At 33.0% G+C, this 19,995-nt stretch overlaps 2 protein-coding genes across 3 annotated transcripts; both read right to left on the bottom strand.

Moving 5' to 3' along the window:
• Positions 1–2,423: 2,423 nt before the first annotated feature.
• Positions 2,424–4,843, bottom strand: LOC111985799 (CASP-like protein 1B2). Its single transcript, XM_024017459.2, has 3 exons — positions 4,522–4,843; positions 4,185–4,308; positions 2,424–2,846 (listed from the first exon to the last, which is right to left on the bottom strand). Exons 1-3 carry the CDS (start codon positions 4,752–4,754, stop codon positions 2,613–2,615), a joined length of 591 nt encoding a protein of 196 aa, XP_023873227.1. The 5' UTR covers positions 4,755–4,843; the 3' UTR covers positions 2,424–2,612.
• Positions 4,844–6,020: 1,177 nt separating this feature from the next.
• On the bottom strand, positions 6,021–14,775 carry LOC111985800 (protein LSD1). 2 transcript variants are annotated; one of them, XM_024017460.2, is made up of 8 exons: positions 14,630–14,775; positions 14,420–14,498; positions 13,798–13,905; positions 10,344–10,454; positions 8,457–8,569; positions 6,665–6,745; positions 6,444–6,515; positions 6,021–6,324 (listed from the first exon to the last, which is right to left on the bottom strand). In XM_024017460.2, the coding sequence occupies exons 3-8, from the start codon at positions 13,901–13,903 to the stop codon at positions 6,283–6,285; spliced, it is 525 nt and encodes a 174-aa protein (XP_023873228.1). In that variant the 5' UTR covers positions 13,904–13,905; positions 14,420–14,498; positions 14,630–14,775; the 3' UTR covers positions 6,021–6,282. The 2 variants fall into 2 exon arrangements, with proteins under 2 accessions (XP_023873228.1, XP_023873229.1); XM_024017461.2 differs by having other exon boundaries at positions 14,420–14,476.
• Between the last annotated feature and the right edge of the window lie 5,220 nt (positions 14,776–19,995).

The following is a 19,995-nucleotide window of genomic DNA, read 5'->3' as shown; positions in this document are numbered from 1 at the left end:
GAGGAACAAACTAGCTAGTACTTCTCCTAGACCTAGTACCGAATGAATAAGATTTAGATAAGATTAGATTCTATTTCTATTTATATATTTATATTTCGTTATCAGTACTTTGCTTGCATCATCTTGTCCACGTATATCAAACCATCTTCCCCTTCCTTCGTTTTCCCAATATTATCTCTTCTATACTTTTGATTTAATCTTTATATGCATTTATCCCTTTTTTATAGCATATATTTTATCTGTTATCAAATTTTTTTTTTTAAAGCAAGTATTTTATCGGCTTTGAAAAAAAAAAAAAATATATATATATATATATCCATTAAGGCACGCACGACAATAAGTTAATATTAATATTTTGATGTAAATGTATATTTTTGTTGGATGAAAGGCTAAATAAAATAAAAAAAAAATAAAAAATAAATTGTTTACTTTTTAAGGAATGCATAACATAACTTTAAATTTTAAGCTACTGCGATTCTGATTCATACTTTATAAATAGTAAGTGCATTAGTGTGATAGTAAGTGTATTCCATTAAAAGTGATATGTTGAAAATACTAGAAAGTGTCAGTAAGATTCATAATTGAAGTTATAATTTAATATGACAGAACATTATGATGAATGGAATGGAGCTGAATGTTTGGAATAGATTGACACCAAAATATTCTATTATAGGAAAAACAAATGGTCAATAGAATAAAATTTTTAACTTTGAGCCAGAGTTATTTTTGCAGTTCCATTTTTCAATGGAACCACCTACATGCTTATTTTATTATATTTCTCAAAAGCTATTACATGGGTGATGAAAAATAAGTCATTGATTTTATTTTTCTAAATTAGTAACAAATATATTTTTGTTCATATGGGTATATTTATAATTTTTTCTATATATTTTAGTAACCATTATCAATGTTATGTATCTTAATATAGGAAAATGATAAATTGATTTGTAATACAATTAATCAGTTGATAACTGTGGTTTCATGTTTGAATTACCAAAATAGAAAATTATAAAATTTTAGTAGGAAAATTCAATATGATTCAACTGGTGGATTTTTTTTTTTTTTTAAATACAAGATAGAAATTTTACTCTAACCTAATCTAAATGTATATGTGTGTAGAACTTCCTTCTGGAGATTTGAACCCTATCCCTTTCTCCTCATACTCCACAAGCACTTATAGTTGTAGAGTAACCATCGTGCCAAGAGTGCATGGTGGTACCAATGGATTTAATTGATTGATGTTCATAATTTTTCCAGTTCAATTCACTAATATGAATTTTTTCCCGTTAATACAATAGAGGAGGGAGTTTTGGATCCACATTTTTCTCCATGAGAGAACTAGAAAATGTCATTTATAAGACTCTTTGACACCAATTTGGTAGGTTGTGAATTGTGATATCTATTTGTTGAAGTCTTCAAAATATTTACACAAACTATTTTACAATATTTTTATAAACTGCTATGTGGTTTTAGTATTTTCCAAATAGTTATTGCAAGTAAAAATGTGATATTAATGATAGACCCATATTAGAACTAATAAGAATTTGCCACATCAACAATTTGTAAAAATATTGTAAAATAGTTTGTGTCTGTAGTATTACTCTAATTTTTTTATGTAAAACTGAAATCCCATGAATTACTCATGCTAGTATGAGGCATTAAGTTCTATTTTCTATTCTCTCGTCCTTAATTCTCTCTTATTAGTCTTTCCAATTTTGAAGCACAGCCTGCTTCTTTCTCAAATTATTTCATTTTAAAATCTTTTCAACGCTTTCCTTTTTCAAATTTTAACGCTTTCAATACTCTCCTTTTTCTCATGAGTTTCTTAGGCGAAATTTGTAAAATAATAATCTTTTAATATTAATTATTTAAATTGAAATTCTTTTGAAGTTATTTAGAAATTTAAAATTTTTTAATTATATTTTAGAAATAGGATTTTATCACTTTTAGACTAAATTTCAAAATAATTTAAGAATAATGTCAATTTAATTAATAATTATTAAAATTTATTATCTTACAAATCTTGTTAGCTTCTTAACTTTTCTCTCTCACAGTAAAAGCATAGGTCAACATCGCATATAAACTTTGCCAAATTCATAGTCTTTTTTTTTTTTTTTTGCTAACAAAGGTATTTATAATTATTCGAGTACCTAACTATTCATCAAGATGTGTGTAGTCCCCTTTCTCAAAAAAAAAAAAAAAAAAAAAAAAAAAAAAAAAAAAAGAAAAAGAAAAAGAAAAAGAAAGATGTGTATAGTCCCTCGTTGAACTCACCAATTTTATCCAATTAAAGAATGTGCGAAAATGGCTAAATAAGTTGAAGACCATGATTTCCATTGAGAAATCAAGAAGTAGTTTTTTAGAAATATCTCATATAACCGCATATGCGTGGATAGGAAACCAACCATCCTCATATTCACATATCATACAAATGTAGGTTTTTGAATTTGGAGAGAATTAACAACCATGGTTACATAGGCATTAATCACAGAGAGAATTACACTTAAGAATTGAGCAAACACAAGTAGTGTGGAACACAGCTCAAAAGGCTAGCAAACACACAGGTGAGACTGAGAATGGAATTGGATCCACCACAACTACATTTACATAAATTAAATGGTATTGTAGGATTTTGGCTTGAACAATTTGGCAATAGAGATGATATTGATGATCAAGAGAAGAATGAGGCCAATGAAGGAAGCAATGAGAGCTCCACTGCCATGGTCACAAAAGGTTTGGAACTTGTCACAGATTTTGTTCCACCTTGCATGTGAATTACCATTCTTCCCTAGCTCTGCCATGAACACTGCTGCTCCATCCCCAGCTGCTGCCAGAACCACAATCAACTGCTCTCAAAACAACCAATAAAAATAATTAACATTGTTTTCAACTTTTTTTAATAGAAAGGATATTTTAAAGAGAATTCAAATCGGCTTGAAATACAACATGAAAATGTGGAGAAACATTCTCCATCCACACCGAAAGACCCACGACATTAGTAACATGTCTAACAAGGTTATGAGTTACAAAATTGCCTTGACGATAAACATATAAAAATTTAAGAGAATGAAGAATTTTGAAGGTAGATATAATACTTCGTTTGGCATCCCTAATTGCTTTAGGGAACTATAAGTAGATTAAGGGGATCATGAATATATATGTTGCATGAATTTTTTTTTGTTCAAGATATTCATACTTGGCCTCCTTAAAATTGTTAGTCTCTCCGAAATCCAAAAATTAAAAAGGCCACATAACTCATACATTTGACCGGTAGTCCCTTTCCAAAACAAAAATAATTTTTTTTTTTTTTTTTACACATAATCACTCACCACATCAGCACTCATCACATCAGCAATTTGTAAAATAATTTATATCTCTAGCATTATTCTATAAAAAAAACTCAGCTAAGAAAAAAACAAAATGACTAGACACGTGTCATAAAATGTTTAGCTTGCATCTAATATTTTTAAGCACTAAACATGACATGTGTTTTAAAATGGTCATATATCAATCTCGTTTCTTTTTAATTTCCATTCAAATCAACACCACACAAAAACCTTGCTCTTTAACTAAAACAAGAGAAAGAAAATAAAATTGGACACTAGATTTTAGATTGCAAAAGTTGGGTTCTCAAAAAAAAAAAATAAAATAAAATAAAATAATTGCTAACATGGAATTCGAAAGGCAATCAGTAGCACACTAATACTAGCATGGTTTTTAAAATTTTTTTTTTTATTATATATATATATATATATATATATTAGCACACTAATACTAGCATGGTTTTTTAAATTTTATTTTATATATATATATATATATATATGAAAGAATACTAGCATCGTTTATTTTGGCTTTTTGTCATAATTATTATCTATTTCTTTAAATAGTAGCAAGTGATTTATGATATTTATTGAGCTTTGCATTGCTTTCGAGTCACAATTTTGATGTGGTCAACTGTGACGGTGTAAATAAAGTGATAGTTTCATGTAAAAATGATTGCCCACCACTTATAGTCAACTACTTAAACAAATTATGACAAAAATTGTGACAAATGATGTGATGCTAAAATAATTATTATAATTTTTAATTTTTTTTTCCCAGTTAGTAATACCAAGTCCTTCTCATATTCTTCTCAAAAAAAAAAAAAAAAAGTCCTCATAAAATAATAATAATAATAATAATACCATGTCCAAAATGGCGATGATGGCAAGGCGCAATCCCTTGAAGTCAATCTTGTGCCCAACAATTTCCAACACTAATATCAACAAATTATGGAAACTGGCCTGAGCGTTGGCTACCACAAAGAACCTGTATCAGCAACAAATATTTAATATGTATGTACAGATGCATATAAGCACGTTAGCATTCTCATATATATTAGCTTCAATGCAGGTAAGTTCTAACTCAGCTGACACATTATTAGATGTGTGCGTAACTTACTAATAGAAAAACACATACGTACATGCACAATCATTGTAAATGTGCAAAAGAGAGGGAATCAAAAGCGAATAAAGGACTAACACAAATGCTGGGGTGTGTTGAAACTTGGCAGTAAGAGAAGCTTTTATTGGGTTGTTGCCGATGGTGGCGACCACCAAGGTAATGGTCTGTTTGTTAAGTGCCATCACAATAGTTGCTGATGCTGTGGCCAAAAATGCAACCAACCTCAGCAACAAAAGGATCCTATCCTTTTGTTTCTGTGCAGGAGTAGAGTTGAAGATAGCCTCTGTTTTACGTTCAGTTTCTAGTGCCATTATGCTTTGTATCTTTGTGTTTGTTTGTGTGTGTGTGAATGTGAGAGAGAGATAACTGAGTTTGTAACCAGGGAGAGGTGTCTTAATATAGACTATGGAAGAGATAAATGGATCAGCAATATTATCATTTGTTGAGCCTAAAGAAGTAAAGTGAAGTGTATTGGTAAAGTCCTTGGGTGGTGTAACCATCCACTGACCAGTGTGTTGGTGTTGGTGGTTTGGAAAATTAAGTCCCACACATGTGGTTAGTTTTTTGGTTGTTTGGAAACTGGTTAAAAGGCTACAGAAAAGTTTGTACACTGCCAATGGTTGCGTCCCATTGAGTACAATCTGTTGCCTACCAGGATAGTCCACTCCATCTCCATCTCCATCAATATCTTTTCAATGTCTTAACGAATTTTGTTACATGAATCCCAAACGCACGTTTCTTTTTGGTGGAGAAAACCAAAGCATGTTTAAAAGTTTTTCAACTATCCCACGACTTTTTTATGCTTTGTCTACTGATGCACGAAACAGTTAGATTAGATGTATGTAAAATGGTTAAGCAGTTGGCATCCTCGGACAAGTTTTGCAGCATTCTTTGACTCAAATTTGGCGAACCTGTTCTTCAGAGAGCGAACCCAACACTACCAAATAGATGCTAGTGGTCACTATTCAAGCCTTGAACAACCACTACAGTAGTTTTTCTTGTAAAACACTATATAAAACCAATATGAAAAACAGCCATAACCGTGTATAGCCGTTACTACCGAGTAATTTCAGCTCTGTTCTGAGGGTCCATTCAACACACTGACAAAACATCTCATTCGCTCCTAAACAACACAAGTATCTTAGGATTGAACCTACTCAATGGGGCCTCACTGCCATTACTTTTGTTTCTATGACACCCCTTAAACAGCGCATTTTTTTACAAGATTGTTATCGGGTATCAGCACAAAAATATTGACAGCGTCTTCAGACATAAGTCCTTTAATAGCCAATGTCGCTTCCCTTAATTACAACTGACCAATTTTCAGGAACATAGACATGTTAAACCAAAAACCATTTGCATATACACCACCAGACATCAAACAACATAGAACAAAGCTCTGAAGTCACCCCAGTACAGATAATGTGACAATATAATAGAAACACAACTTTATCAAACAACAACAAAGCCTTAATCGCCTTAATCCCAAAATTTGGACGGCTAAAAAATATCCTGTTCATCTATTGTTTTGCATTTGAAGAAGACATACTGTATCAGCATATTCACTACTAAACATGTTGAAAAGAATGGGTTCAATATGACATTGACAATCATAAATGACTAGTACAACAACCTCCACTTTTCTTGTCCCCTTAATATACATCACACATAAAATTTCTCTCAAGCCTTATATTGGAAATGGTTTCTTAAATTATTGTACTGATGCCAATCTCAACAAAATATACACAAACAATTTCCACATCCATCTTCCAAGAGATGGACGTGGATTGTTTCTTACAATATAAAACTAACAGCAATAGTTCCTGATATGTCATTGTATTACTTTTTGTCTGTTGTGACCCCAACAACCACATTGCTCACCTGCGACATTCAAAATATTATCAGTACACCTTTTTCTGCTCACAAGAATGGAAGGACAGAGAATATGCCCCCCGGGGGGGGCGGAGGGGAGAGAGATAGAAATTGGGTACAATACTTACCAATTTGCCACTTTCATCAATAGTCCTAGGATTCTCAACAACAACTGTTTGGCTTTGAGAGTAAGGCATTGACTGCAGGAAATACAAGAAAAAAGAAGATTTAGTAAGCAACATATATTTCATTACCATCTACACTTTCTCATTAAAAAAGACAAAAAACCAGCAAACTTAAATTATTGATGGTTAGTCCAGTTAAAAGAGAAAAAGAAGAAAGAGCTTACCGTTGAAGTAGAGGGTGTTGTTCCAGAGTAGGCTGTCCCATTAGGTCTGTGCATAGGAATTGGAAGCCTTGCATTGGCCATCTACAAGATATATAACAAAGCATGAGACCGAGACAGCACTCACCATTAACTGATAAAGGACAAGCAAAAACCAGGGTTTTTTTTTTGGAAAACGGACCAAGGAGGTAATATTTAAACATAGAAGAATATGATGTATCATCCCAGCAGAGCAGAGATTTCAAAGACAATCACATAATCAGTAAAATGAAAATCTTAGTATTTGTGTGGATTGAAAATAACAAATCACAGCTTCTATGCATTTGCATACATGTGTGTATACTTGTAATCAGAAACTTTACAAGTGCAACAGATGAAAAGCTGAACTCATTAAGCACACCAGATTTTATGGGTTTTCTCAAATCAAATAGTGAGATAGGGAGCTCACTACAAAGTAGCAAGTTCAAAGCCTGAATAGAACCAAACTGAAATGTATATTAAACTTGGGTTGATTGCACTAATCCACCCTAAATTATGGGGTCTTTGCACTTTGCATCCCGAACTATTATAACTTGTAATCACCACCCAATTTTAACAAAATTTGCAAATTGCACCCTACAGGCAGATAGGTTGTTAAAACTAACAGTCACATGCAAGTTAAGTGACCTTAAAAAATGTAAATTCCTCAGTTTTCCCTTAAACGGTGAAATTAAAAATGATCCATTCTGATTTTCCAAACACATGAGCCACCTCTTCCTCCAATTTCACAGCAATGTGATTCACAAAGGGAAGCACTAGTTGTGCTACACTTTGCCAAGAGGAAGGGTTTAATTTGCACTTCAATCAATGTGAAAAGGTTGAATGGTAGAGTTTCCAAAGGTGTTTTTTCTGGCTGTGGACCAATTCAAATCAGATATACTATTGAGGAAGATGAAGACCTATTAGCTAGCAAAAAACTATCTTCTGCAGCAATAATGCACCATCCAGAAGGGAGTCTAGAAATTCTTCTACTGCATCAAAGTCAACAAAACTTCCTGAGCTTGTAATAGAAAAGTTCAGGGGATAACAAAACTCCGAGAATAGGAAGGGTATATTTTACACCTTGCATCTCAGTCACTTTGAACATAACCCAAAACTTACAAGCTATTAAAAGATGGCTTAGAAATTGGATTAATAGGAGATGGAAAGATGAATTCAGAGGATCAAAATGTCAGCCTACCAAAGTTAATAAGAAGAATGGTTTCTGGAGCATTGATAAAATTAAGAGATGACCCAGAAAGTACTGACCCTACCATGTGCTACAATCAAGCAAACGAGTACAGGAGGTGGTTCCTCCTAATTCCACCAACTCCTTGAACTATATTCTCTTAGTTTATAGATAACAATCTGATGTTGCCAAGGGCTGTGATGGGGTGGGTGAAATTGGGGGATGAGGAGGCTGATTTGTTTGGGAAATTAGCATGGATAGTTTGTAATTTCATCGTGTAAGGGTAAAATGGGGAATTTCTTTTTTTTAGGGTCACTTGACTTGCACATGACCGTTAGTTTTAACAGCCAATCTGACTGTAGGGTGCAACTTGCAAGTTTTGTTACAACTGGGGTGATGATTGCATGTTCTAATAGTTTGGGTTGCAAAGTGCACATACCCCCATAGTTTAGGGTGGATTTGTGCAATTAACCCTTAAAATAATTGACCAAGAAGTAAAAAAAAAAAAAATTCTGGGATCTGAAGTAAGAAGTAAATTCAAATTTAAGCAACTGTTTCTTTAACAAAGATAAGATCAATCCTACTTACACCAACATTAGTAACATAATGACAGACTGCACATTTGACAGATGGAGCTCCATATGGATACATGAGCATTGTCCGACAGCTCCCACAATTGACATGGGCATACTGAGTAGGTACTTTTTCATAGTCACAAAATCCAAAACAGCAAAAGTCAGTAAACAATCTCATAGCAAAAATTACAAGGAAATGTAGTAGTAGATTATGACCATTCATGCATACTGTCAAATGTCAAGGAATGTATGATAAAACCTAATAAGAAACTGACTAAGCCAGAAAATTTCACAAGCTGGCTGTGAAGCATATGGAACAATCGTTTTATAAGTACCAAGCATATGGAAAAGTGTCAAAGGCAGTTTACTGTTTGGTGGCAGATTTCAGTGTTTGGTCATAAGAAGTAAGAACAAAAGTCTAAAAGATTTTACCATTCCAAAAAAAAAAAAAAAAAAAATGGCACCATGGGTGCTTATAAACGAAAAATAAAGACTACAACAAATCACTAGACTAACTGCTAACTAACAGCCTTTCAGTTTTCTTGTTCTTATATAAAAGTAAAAAGAATGGCCAATCCACTACCAATGTTCTCAGAAAGCAGCTTCTTTTTTAATAAGCAAGCAAGAATATATTTTTCTTTAATCTAGTCCCCTCCATCGCCCCTTTCCTCTCCAGTCACCACCTCCGCCTTCTTCAAACTCCAATTGCCACCCCTCACTCCAACTCAAAGAAAAAAAAAGTTTCCAAACTCCAAATCAAAGAGATCTACTCTAAAGGGCTTTACATCTGCTCTAAAAGAAAACTTCTTCATTTTCTGAATTTGAGATCTAAGATTTTAGCGCAGAGCGTTTTTGAGATTTGTGGGTTGTGTTGCAATTTAGTCTATCTGATTTTTGTGGATTTTGATCTTTTGAACTCTATTAGTCTCTCTCAGATCTACTCTCTTTCTCATGGTTGTGGGTTTACTTTTCTTCTTTTTCTTGCCGGCCAGAAGCCAACTACTGCACCAACAAAATTGGCAGCTGATGGGGTTGGAAATTCAACCCTGTGGTGTGCGGCAGTTGGGATTTAAAACAACTGACCCTTACAGTGTGGCCCAATTCTTTTCCTAAAATCAGCCCCACCAAACTGTGTTCACTCCCTATGCATCGGCTGGCTTTTGAAAAATAAGCATGGGCATTTCTATCCATTTTTTACTTCTAATAGAATATGAAACGATGCACTAAAGAGTTTGAATAAAACTTAGATACAATATCTTAGTGTAGTACATTAGGTTCCCCAATTGAATTCAAACACTTGGTTACATTGACCTATAAGACAAATAGGGTCATCTTTTCCAAGGAAAATTAAATTCAAAACAACCAAGTCTTTGAATTCAATTGAGGAACCTAATGAACTGCATCTCAGTTTTACCCAAAGAAATTTAATGCTAAAGCTTGGAATTCCAGCTTTAGACTGGGAGAGAATACTATTTAACAAATTTACCAAAAGGGTGGCAATTTTCGCTAAACAGATTTAAGCCTGTCTAACGCAATATCATATAGGCCCTAAATGTTAAGTATACTAGAATGATGTAGTTCCAGGAAGTTGATTATACAGTCGCACACAAAGACACAGATGCAGCAATTTCATGCACAAAATGATGTTAAAAATACATTCTTCAACTTGTTTCTGATGTAGATTTGTAGAGTTAAAATTCCCCATAGTCATTACAAAGGGCATCCCAACCCTTAAGTTGTTTACTTCGTGAAAGAGTAGGACAAGAAGATGAGTCCTATTGCAACACTGAAGCACAAGATTGAACCATCAACTGCCCTGGCAGAACAGAATGAGATTTGCAATTTCATGACACGTTGACTTACAGATTCACACATTTTGCACATGGAGCATATATTGTACCTGGTGCTAGGTTCACTGTGCTGCAGCAAGAGCATCTAACACTTGTTGCCGCACGTGTATACATTAGCAATGTCCTGCATCCAGCACATACAAGCTGAGCCATTTCCGTCCCTGCAAAGGCAATGTACAAACTTAGTAATTGAACCCCTCTAAATATGCTTATATCATGAATATGTTAAATACAAGTCCAAAAAGTGTATGGTTTATATCATGAATATGTTAAATACAAGTCCAAAAAGTGTATGGTCCCACACTCTTATTGCATGTTGTAGCATCTGCTCCCGCATATGTCAATGCAAGTGTTCTGCATATTTCCACTCATAATCACTAATTCCCTCCGTACTATCCATTCTGCCAACCACCATATCAGTCTGCATTTATTTTTATGTACATGTTCTAAAATACGTACAATTCATGACTGAAGCTCATGTCAACCATCAGCAAACCCAAGTTCCCAACAATATATATACAAAGAGAGGAATGTTTCTTTGCTGCAGGGCAAGATTAACAAAGATTTTGCTACATATGCAACATCTGACTGGTGAATTATAATATGGACAACGGCACCTGTTAAGCCATCAATAGGCAGTCACCAATGCCATATCATGACTTGCAAAAGTACTTTGACAACCATGCCTCAAAGTTATAAGTCAACATCTGACTAAAATCTCCTCCCTGGTTCTAATGGAATTAAATTTCTGTACTGAAAGTTGACTTTGAGGGCCTGTTTGGATTGAGGGGAGAGGGAAGGGGAGTGGAGGAGAGTAGAGTAGAGTTGGCCGGAAATAGGCTAATTTTTGGCCAACTCCATTCTACTCCCCTCCCTCCCCCTCAATCCAAATAGACCATAAGAGAACAGTAGGAGTAATAGGTTCTTAGAGATTTACTTGCTTAGAACTCTGAGCAATTAATAATACACATGCTACATACCAAGGAGGAGTGATGACAGTAGCAAGAGCAGTTTTAGATAATCACTGATTAAAGAAAAAATCAAATTTATGACAACCCTACAAGATGAATGGCTCTAGGAAGATTAGTAAGGAGTGAGGCATGGGAAGCTAGATGTAGAGTCAATGCCAAGTTGGAAATCTGGAGGGATGCTTTAGAATTTAAAGGGTTTAGGTTAAGTATGTCTAAAACAAAGTACATGAGGTAAGTTTAGTAACAGGGTAAATAAGATGAAAGAGTTGTAAAACTTAATGGTCAAGAGATACAAAAGAGTGCGTACTTTCGATATCTTGGATTAATAATTCATAAGATGTTGAGATTGAAGAGAATGTGAATCATAAGACAAAAGAATGATGGATGAAGTGGAGAACCACATTAGAAATATTGTGTGATCGCTAGAATACCTATTAGATTAAAAGGAAAGTTCTACAAGACTGCTATAAAACTAGCCATGCTATATAATACTAAATTTTGGACTATTAAGAACCAACATGTTCATGTAATACTAAATGTAGTTGAAATTAGTGTGTTAAAATGGATGGGTGGAAATACAAGGTAAGATATGATACAAAATGAAGAAATTTGATTAACAATTAAAGTGGCTTCCATTGACGAAAAGATGACGGAAAATCACTTAAGATGATTTGGCCATGTGCAATAGAGAGCGATTATAAACAAGTGAGAAAGAGTGATTTGATTCAAATTGATGGAATATAAACAGGCATAAAAAGACCTAAACTTACAGTAGTAAAGTAGTAAAAATGACATGCTAATTAAGGAAGTAACAAAGAATATAATTTTGGATAGGATAAAGGTTAGGCCTTGGTGTGTGATGGCAAGTATCTTCCATCCAAAGCAGCATGTTGCAAGTTCAAGTCCGGGAATCAACCTTTCAAAAATAGTGGAGAGTGGGGGAGATAAGGTTGCCTACCAATCATTTCTCATGGAACCCACAAAAGTGGGAACATTGTGCATTGGGTACTGCCTTTTTTTCAAAATGACAAAGAAGAATTTGGGAAGAGTAATGGGTATTGAAGTACGCTTTCATTTTAGAGTAAACGCATGGTCAAGTACAACGATGTATTTAATGTGAGGGTTTTGAATTGTGTTAAAGGCAGTCAGGCTAAGGGAGTAGATGTTTTTGTTTGTTTTAAATTGTTTACAAATTTTTGTTATCTAGATCTTTACTTAGTGTTGCATGGTCACCAAACTGATTTTGCTGAACCAAAAATCCTGGATATTAGGTGCAAAGCACAATGGTGCTTGATCACAAGTGCTTGTGTGGCAATCAAATGGTTGTTGCTGTCTATAGCAATTGTTTTTTCTCAATGCCCAAATCAAAGCTCTCATGTAGTTTGTTTTTTCATCAAGGCATGTATGAAATAATCAAAGCTTTTTTTTTTTTTTTTTTTTAAAAAAAACAAAAACAAAAAAAGAACAACAACGATAACTAGGTTTCGCATCTTTTCAATGATAAACATAATGTAATTATACCACAAACTTACTTTTACTTATAATTGATACTTGGCTTGTTGCAATGATAAAACCATAAACATCAGTTATATATATATATATATTATATTATACCAACTTGGGGTACAGATAAGGACTTTTTTGCATGTAATGCATATATATAGTTAATACTAATGTTGCTGCATAAAGATGATTGTATAACACATTATCTATTGAAAAAGCCTTAGTCCCAAACTCAAAGAAAATTCTAGAAAATAAAAGACTAACTTGGACTCAAAGAAAATAAACCTAAAATACTTAGGATATCCTACAAAATTTTAGACTCAAGTAAATTATTAAATAAACCTGAATCCACAAATGTTGCAGAAATTACAGTTTTGCACTTGAATACAAATCTGAGCACAACTTGTAAAATAGAAAACCCAAATTAAAAACTGTCATAATCCTAGAACACATATAACTAGACCTTTAAAACCACACTTTTACTTCAATTGGACATTACACATGCCCCTAAACTAAATCTTGAATAGAAAAATTTGTTAAGTAGTAAAAAATTAATCTTCTATGGCCGCATCACTTGTGAACCATTGTTATTGATGAATTTCCCTATGGAAGTTAAAGATTTTCAACTGACAGATTAAAATTTAAAATGCCAATCTATAAGGTTTTGGCTTCATTATCTTTTTACTTCTATGCGCCCCTGGGTTCAATTAGTTTCAAAATTCATCATTGAAGACCAATTAGATCCTCTTATCTATTTATGGGTTATTCTCAAATAATCTTAAAGCCTAAAAGCATAATTTTGCTTACATACCCATGAATACTCTCGCTCAACCAAACCTATTTTTCTGATTCAGTGGCATAAACTACTTTAAACATAAGGAACCCGCATAGTAACTACTTAAAAAAAAAAAAGAATCTTTCAGACTATCAAGCTTCCATATACACAGTTACTAAGAAATTCTTAAAAAGTATTCACATATCAGTAAATGCTCGAAATTTGCAATTGTAAGGAAAAACAAAAACAAATTACCAGGGACTGGTGTTACTGTGTTGCATAATGCACAGCAAACATTTGTCGCTCCTCCAGGATACAGGAGAACGCTCCTGCACCCGTTACAAACGAGCTGGCTCTGCATATCTGCAATGTCAAATAAAATAAATCCACATTTATGAGACTATACCTTAAACCCACAAACAAAATTCTGCTAGCTTTAAAGACCACTACAAGCACAAATAGACCAGACTTAAAATCTGTCCTACGTTAAAAATGCAGGCAATCCTTATGAACACATCCTATTATCTAGTCCAACCCCTTACATTATCAATGTAATTCATTACTTCTCACGAAACTCCCTCTTCCACGCTCTCATTATCGGTGGCCTTCCGCGACATGGTACTTCTTCCTCTCATATAAAAGTGGGTCCCGTTATTAAAAAATAACATCGGATCCACCATTTATGTAAAAGGGTCCCTTGACTTTACAACGTTTTTTTTTTTGGTTACAAAATCATTTGTTGTTTGTTGCAACAAAGTAAAAAAAAATAGAAAATCTCAAGAACATGTTAAATTTTAATTTACACTTTGATAAAACAATAATTCAATTATTACTATTGCACAGAAAAATCAAATTAAAAAAATTAAAAAAAATTTACCTGATTATTTTTCAAAGTAGCGAGCCCCTTCCCTGGGCCCCCTTCTTCGTCACGATCCTTTGGCAAAGCAGAAGCAGCACTGAAATTAATTGATTTTCATTTTGAGATAAATCAATTAAAGAACCAAATTCTCCAAAATCAAACTAATCAGAAATTAAATTCAAATTAAAAAATAAAAAAATAAATAAATTTGAGGAATGAAAAGTGCACCTGAAAGCGCTTGAGGGGATGGATTGAGATCCAGAAGGAAGGAAACGGGTTCTCCGGAGGAGAAAGGGAGGATGAGTCAGGGAAGGTAGAGAGATAGAGAGAGAGAGAGAGGAAGATGGAATTCCTTTCTTTTCTAAATATATGCTATTATATCTTTTTCTTATGGACTAACTACTGTATACTTAGAAATTTAATCTCCTAATTTAAAATATACTATTTTTTATTTATTTATTTATAGGGTCAGTTCTATACGTTAATTATTATTATAAATTAAAAATCAATTAATTTTTGACCTAAATAAAATTTAATATATAATATTTTTATTTTTAAAAATTATATATATTATATATATTTATTTTTTTACTATTTTATTCTCATTATAAAATGTATATATTCTACTCAAAAAATATACAAATATACATACATATATATATATATATATTATAATATGATACTTTGTCTTTATTTGTGGGATTGGATTTGGGATTTTCCACGTTTAGAATCTTCGGACGTCTGGTACGAACGGAAACCTCTCTTGTTTTGATTTTTTTTTTTTTTTTTTTTTTTACTGGGACCCTTTTTCGTCTTTTACCTACGGTAAAAATATCTTTTTGGTAGGTATATTTCTGAATTATTTTTATTTTTATCCTCGTGCTTTAGAATTTTTTTTATTTGGTCCTTGGGTTTTTGAACTTATTATCATTTTGGTCTTTGCACTTGTTTAAGTGGCAGAAAATACTTACATGATTGATGGATTACGCAATTGAGACAGTTAAAAAATGATGCGAATAGCTAATAAATAATAATAAAGAAATTTAGTTGACATAAAAAATGCTTTATAAAAAATCAACATTTAAATTGAATAAAAATATCATGTTATAAAAAAACAAAATTTTAATTCTTGAATTTTAAAGAATGAAAAAAAAAAAAATCATAGAAAAGGCTTAATTTGTAACTTTCTTAGCAACAAAAGCACATAGCTAATCTAAAAAAAAAAAATCAAACCATCAATCTCTAATTTCATAAATGGTTTTTACTAACGTGTGTCCTTAGGGTATATATTAATAAATCATTTTAGAAAACTTTTTATAGAAAATAAAGAAGTGATTTACTGTTTTGACAGCTTTTTCAATTCCCTAAGCACATACATTAACTGGATCCTTTCATAAAATCTTCAACTACAAAATCATATAAATTTCTGTAACAAACATAAATTAAACATTTGGTTTTTGATACCTGTAAACCCCATCAATGCTTTGAGAAAGTCAAAGAGAAACTCTTCCACCTCTAGTTTCTTTTAGATTTTTTTTTTTTAAAAAAAAGTCAAATTAATCTTAACGTCTTCAACTATTAAAATGCACAATTGGACCCCCAAAGTTACAACATTGTTTCAATGTTTTTTCCTACAATTTGTTTTGGTGTTAAGAGCATCTCCAACAGCCCCTGTATATCTATTTTTGGAGCACCAAATGCCACTGTTCATGCTCCAGCGGCTTCTCCATACGCGCAGATTCTCCAAATTTTATTTTGAAGTTGCTACAGTAGTTCTCTTGTTTTAGAGAACACTGTAGCAACTCCAAACCATTATTTCATCTTAAAAAATACCCGGCCGAATAAAAAAAAAATTCTTTCTCTTTCCTCCTCTCTTCTCTGTTCATCTCTCTCTCTCAAACGGTAACCAATCAAAACACAAACACAATCACAGATCAAGAACAAGAAAAAATACAAATTTAATTAGAACAACAAATCTAAAATCAAAACAAAAACAACAGATCAAGAGCATGAAAGCCTATCTAAGCTCCATTGTAACAACAAAGTGAATCAGAACAAGATTATAAAAAATAAAAAAAAAAAAAAAAAAAAAAAAAGATAGACGAAGCCGATCTGACCCAACATGGTGGTGGGCAGGACGATGAGTGGCGGCTGGAGCAGCAGCTGGAGCTGGAGCGGCGACTGGAGCTGGAACGGCAGCTGGAGCGGCGGCTGGAGCTGGAACGGCGGCTAGAGCGGCGGTGGAGGCCCAAGCTGATCTCTCCTCTCTCTCTCTCCTCTCTCTCTCTCGCTCTCTCTCTTCTCTGATGTGAAGAGTAAAAATAATGTTGCTGGAAGGAGAAAAAGAAATAAAGGAAAGGGGATGAAGGACACGTGTGTGGAGGAAAATGAAATAGAAGAATAAAAAATAATATAAAAAATAAAAAACTTAATTAAGAAATTTTACTACAATATTTTCACTATAAATTTTAAGTAATAGATTGTTATTAGTTAATATTGACAAGAAAAAAAATAATTTTAGTAGTAAATTCAAATTAGAACTAGTAACAATTTTTCACATAAATTTTGTTGTGAAAGTATTGCGTAAAATGTTGTGAATATAACACATCTCATTTAAAAATATAGTTGTTAAAAAAATAATAAATGATGATAAAAAAAAGAATAAAGAATGAATGAAGAAATAATATTTAAATAAGATAAAGAATGGAATAGAGAATCTGTTAGAAGTGTATTTGAAAAAGTGGATATGTAAAAGTTAAATGTCACTGTTCATTCTCCAAATAGTACAAAAATTTAGAAAAGCTGTTGGAGATGCTCTAAGTCTAACAAAATTTAGTATTAAAAAAAATATATATATATCCCTCTCTACAAAATAAGCAGCTAAGGTAAATTGGTTTTTTTGATGCTAAATTTTGTTAGAATTAACAACAAAACAAGTGACAGAGGGATCAGGAAAACATATTTTTAAAATTGAGAGGTCGATTGTGCTTTTCAATAGTTTTGGGGTGGCAAAAGTTGTGGCAGAGTGTGTGGTTAAAATACACACACTTTGTAATCCAGGCAGTCATGCTCACAACCCATCTCTCTTTTCCTTGTAATCAAACAACCCTAAATCCCAAAACCATTTTGGACAAAGATGTGAGAGATAAGTTTGGTAGACAAGCTAATATTACCCAAAAATATTTGTATTAATTGTTTTGACTTGCACGTTGTGATTCATTGCCAAATGTCAATTTACATACAACCCATCAACTTGTATAAGTTACACAAATATATAAATACCAATTGATTTTGTTATACATCAATTAGCACGTGGGTTTGCAAAACTTCTACTTCTACTAATTAGTATCTGTTGTCAAGCTGACACTATAAGTAAGCAAACCAAATATTTTGTAGCTCTAGAGGCTAGTAGAGAAGTTACTTATTCATCGCCAAAAGATCTTGTTAATGCACAAAAGAAAAGAAAGCCTGGCAGTAATGTTACTCATTCAATGCCAAAAGATTCTGCTAATGCACAGAAGAAAACCAAGCCTAGCAATAATGCTACTATTCCATTGTTAGAGGATTTTGCTGAAGACGCTACTATGCTCTTGGTCCATCTATTTCCTCTCCAGCTCCTCCTAGTGGCGTTGAGAAGACATTGGTTTCTTTGTTGGATGATTTGCATCTCTTATGCGATGATGTACGTCAGGTATGCGATGATGTGCGTCTCTTACGCAATGATGTGCGTCAACGAACGCGATGATTTTGCGCCAGGTTGGAGATACTCAATCCTCCCATGGTAGAAGTTGGAGACTCTCACTTTGAATTTACATTAGACTCTCATGTAGATCGTAAGTACCTTGAACAAGTGTTTGTCAAGAATTGCTAATAATATCTTATTCATAAAATCATATTTCCATTGAACTTCCATTACTTAAAATTTGCACTTCTTTGTTCTGATGTAAATTCAATGTATTTTGGGGTTTTTTTCTATGCAAATTGTATTTTGGAACTTGAAATGCCATTAAATCCATTTAGAGCGATAAGATATTTTCTCTTAAGACATGTATTGTAGTACATGCAATAGAGGAACATATGGAAAATCTGGCTCTCTCTCCTCTACGTAATTATATTTACAATATTCTTTCAAAGCTTTTGGGATTCAATGAGCTTCCTTGATTCAAAATATTTGGTCTACCTTCTTAAGGTCTTAAACACAATCCATCTCTCTGTTGATTCTACTTACTTGTGTCTAACATTTGTTCCCTTCAAAAAAAGAAGAAAAAAAAAAACTTTTGTTAAACTTTCAATTAGTTTCTTGCTTCACTTTAGCTACCAGTACTTAGGGTTGTAAATGAACTAATCAATTCATAAACAATTCGTACTTGATTTGATAAAAAACTCGTTCATATTTGTTTGTGTTGGGTTAAGATAGCTTGACCCCCGTTATTTAATTCAATTACCCAATTTGATTAATTAGATTCAATTGCATGCAAATCATGAAGGCACCAACAAATCACCAATTAAACTAAATGCAGAAGAAAATAAATTTTATATGGTAATTTGTTGACAAATGGGAAAAACTTCGGAAGGCAAAAATCCCACCGGTGATTTTAAGGTCAACACTTCTAAGAATCCACTAATCAATAGCTCGACCCCGGTTAATTAATTCAATTACCTAAGTTGATTAATTAGGTTCAATTGCATGCAAATCGTGAAGGCATCAACAAATCACCAATTAAACTAAATGCAGTAAAAAATAAATTTGACACGGTAATTTGTTGACAAATGGGGAAAACCTCACAACGCAAAAACTTCATCGAGTGATTTTAAGATCACTACTCCTAAGAATCCACTAATCAATAATCAAGTGGTTACAAGTATAAAGAATTTTACCACTACCCTGGCTTAAATACTAACCTACAGTTAAACTCTTGCTCCAAGACCAATTGGACTTGATCTTGTAGTAGCTTTGTTTCCTTTGTTGCACAAATCTCCAATCTGTGATTAACAATTTTGCATGGATCTCAGTACGTAACTAATTTCATAGCAACCCTTTGATTGTTGTAATTGATTTGCAACAGCTTCGATAGAAACACCAATAAAATCTTCAATGTTGGTGCTAGAAAATTTGCTTGATTATAGAACTCAAAGGTGTACAAGAAACGCAGCAACAACTCACTCTTCTATGTGAGGAAGCTAGGGTTTCAAAAGAAAATCTTATGAAGCCTTTTAGAGTTAGGGTTTTCTTTCTCCACCTCCTTATTTAAATAGGAGCTTAATGGGCCTTTAAATAGGCTCTCCTATTCCAATTAGGTTTGCACATACTTTGGACTTTCCTAGTCTTATAACGGTTATACAAACCCATAAACATATAGCCTTTAGGAATCAAAATGTTGCAGGCTATATCAGAAATCTCGTAAACTCGATAGATTGAGAGGTATCGAGATAGGTATTGAGTTTTAATAAATCTTGATAAATCGATAGGTATCAAGGAGGTATCGGACCTACAGATTTAGCTTTTCTTGAGCAGTTCTTGAGTAATCTTCATATCTTCAATGTAACCACTTGTAATGATCATTTTGAACCTAATTGAATTTACCTAAGTTTTT

The sequence above is a fragment of the Quercus suber genome, unplaced genomic scaffold, assembly GCF_002906115.3.
Source record: "Quercus suber isolate HL8 unplaced genomic scaffold, Cork oak 2.0 scaffold_105, whole genome shotgun sequence".
NCBI lineage: Eukaryota > Viridiplantae > Streptophyta > Magnoliopsida > Fagales > Fagaceae > Quercus > Quercus suber.
Note: the sequence above shows the minus strand (reverse complement) of the source record. Positions and strands in the feature narration are given on the sequence as shown.

Excerpts from the sequence above, each read along its gene's own strand:
- LOC111985799 (XM_024017459.2), bottom strand. The coding sequence starts at position 4,754 with ATGGCACTAGAAACTGAACGTAAAACAGAGGCTATCTTCAACTCTACT. Across the intron at positions 4,309-4,521 it reads CAACACACCCCAGCATTTGT|GTTCTTTGTGGTAGCCAACG; the intron begins GTTAGTCCTTTA and ends TTGCTGATACAG. Across the intron at positions 2,847-4,184 it reads TCATCGCCATTTTGGACATG|TTGATTGTGGTTCTGGCAGC; the intron begins GTATTATTATTA and ends TTTTGAGAGCAG.
- LOC111985800 (XM_024017460.2), bottom strand. The coding sequence starts at position 13,903 with ATGCAGAGCCAGCTCGTTTGTAACGGGTGCAGGAGCGTTCTCCTGTAT. Across the intron at positions 10,455-13,797 it reads CACAGTAACACCAGTCCCTG|GGACGGAAATGGCTCAGCTT; the intron begins GTAATTTGTTTT and ends TTGCCTTTGCAG. Across the intron at positions 6,746-8,456 it reads ATTATGTTACTAATGTTGGT|ATGGCCAATGCAAGGCTTCC; the intron begins GTAAGTAGGATT and ends TATATCTTGTAG.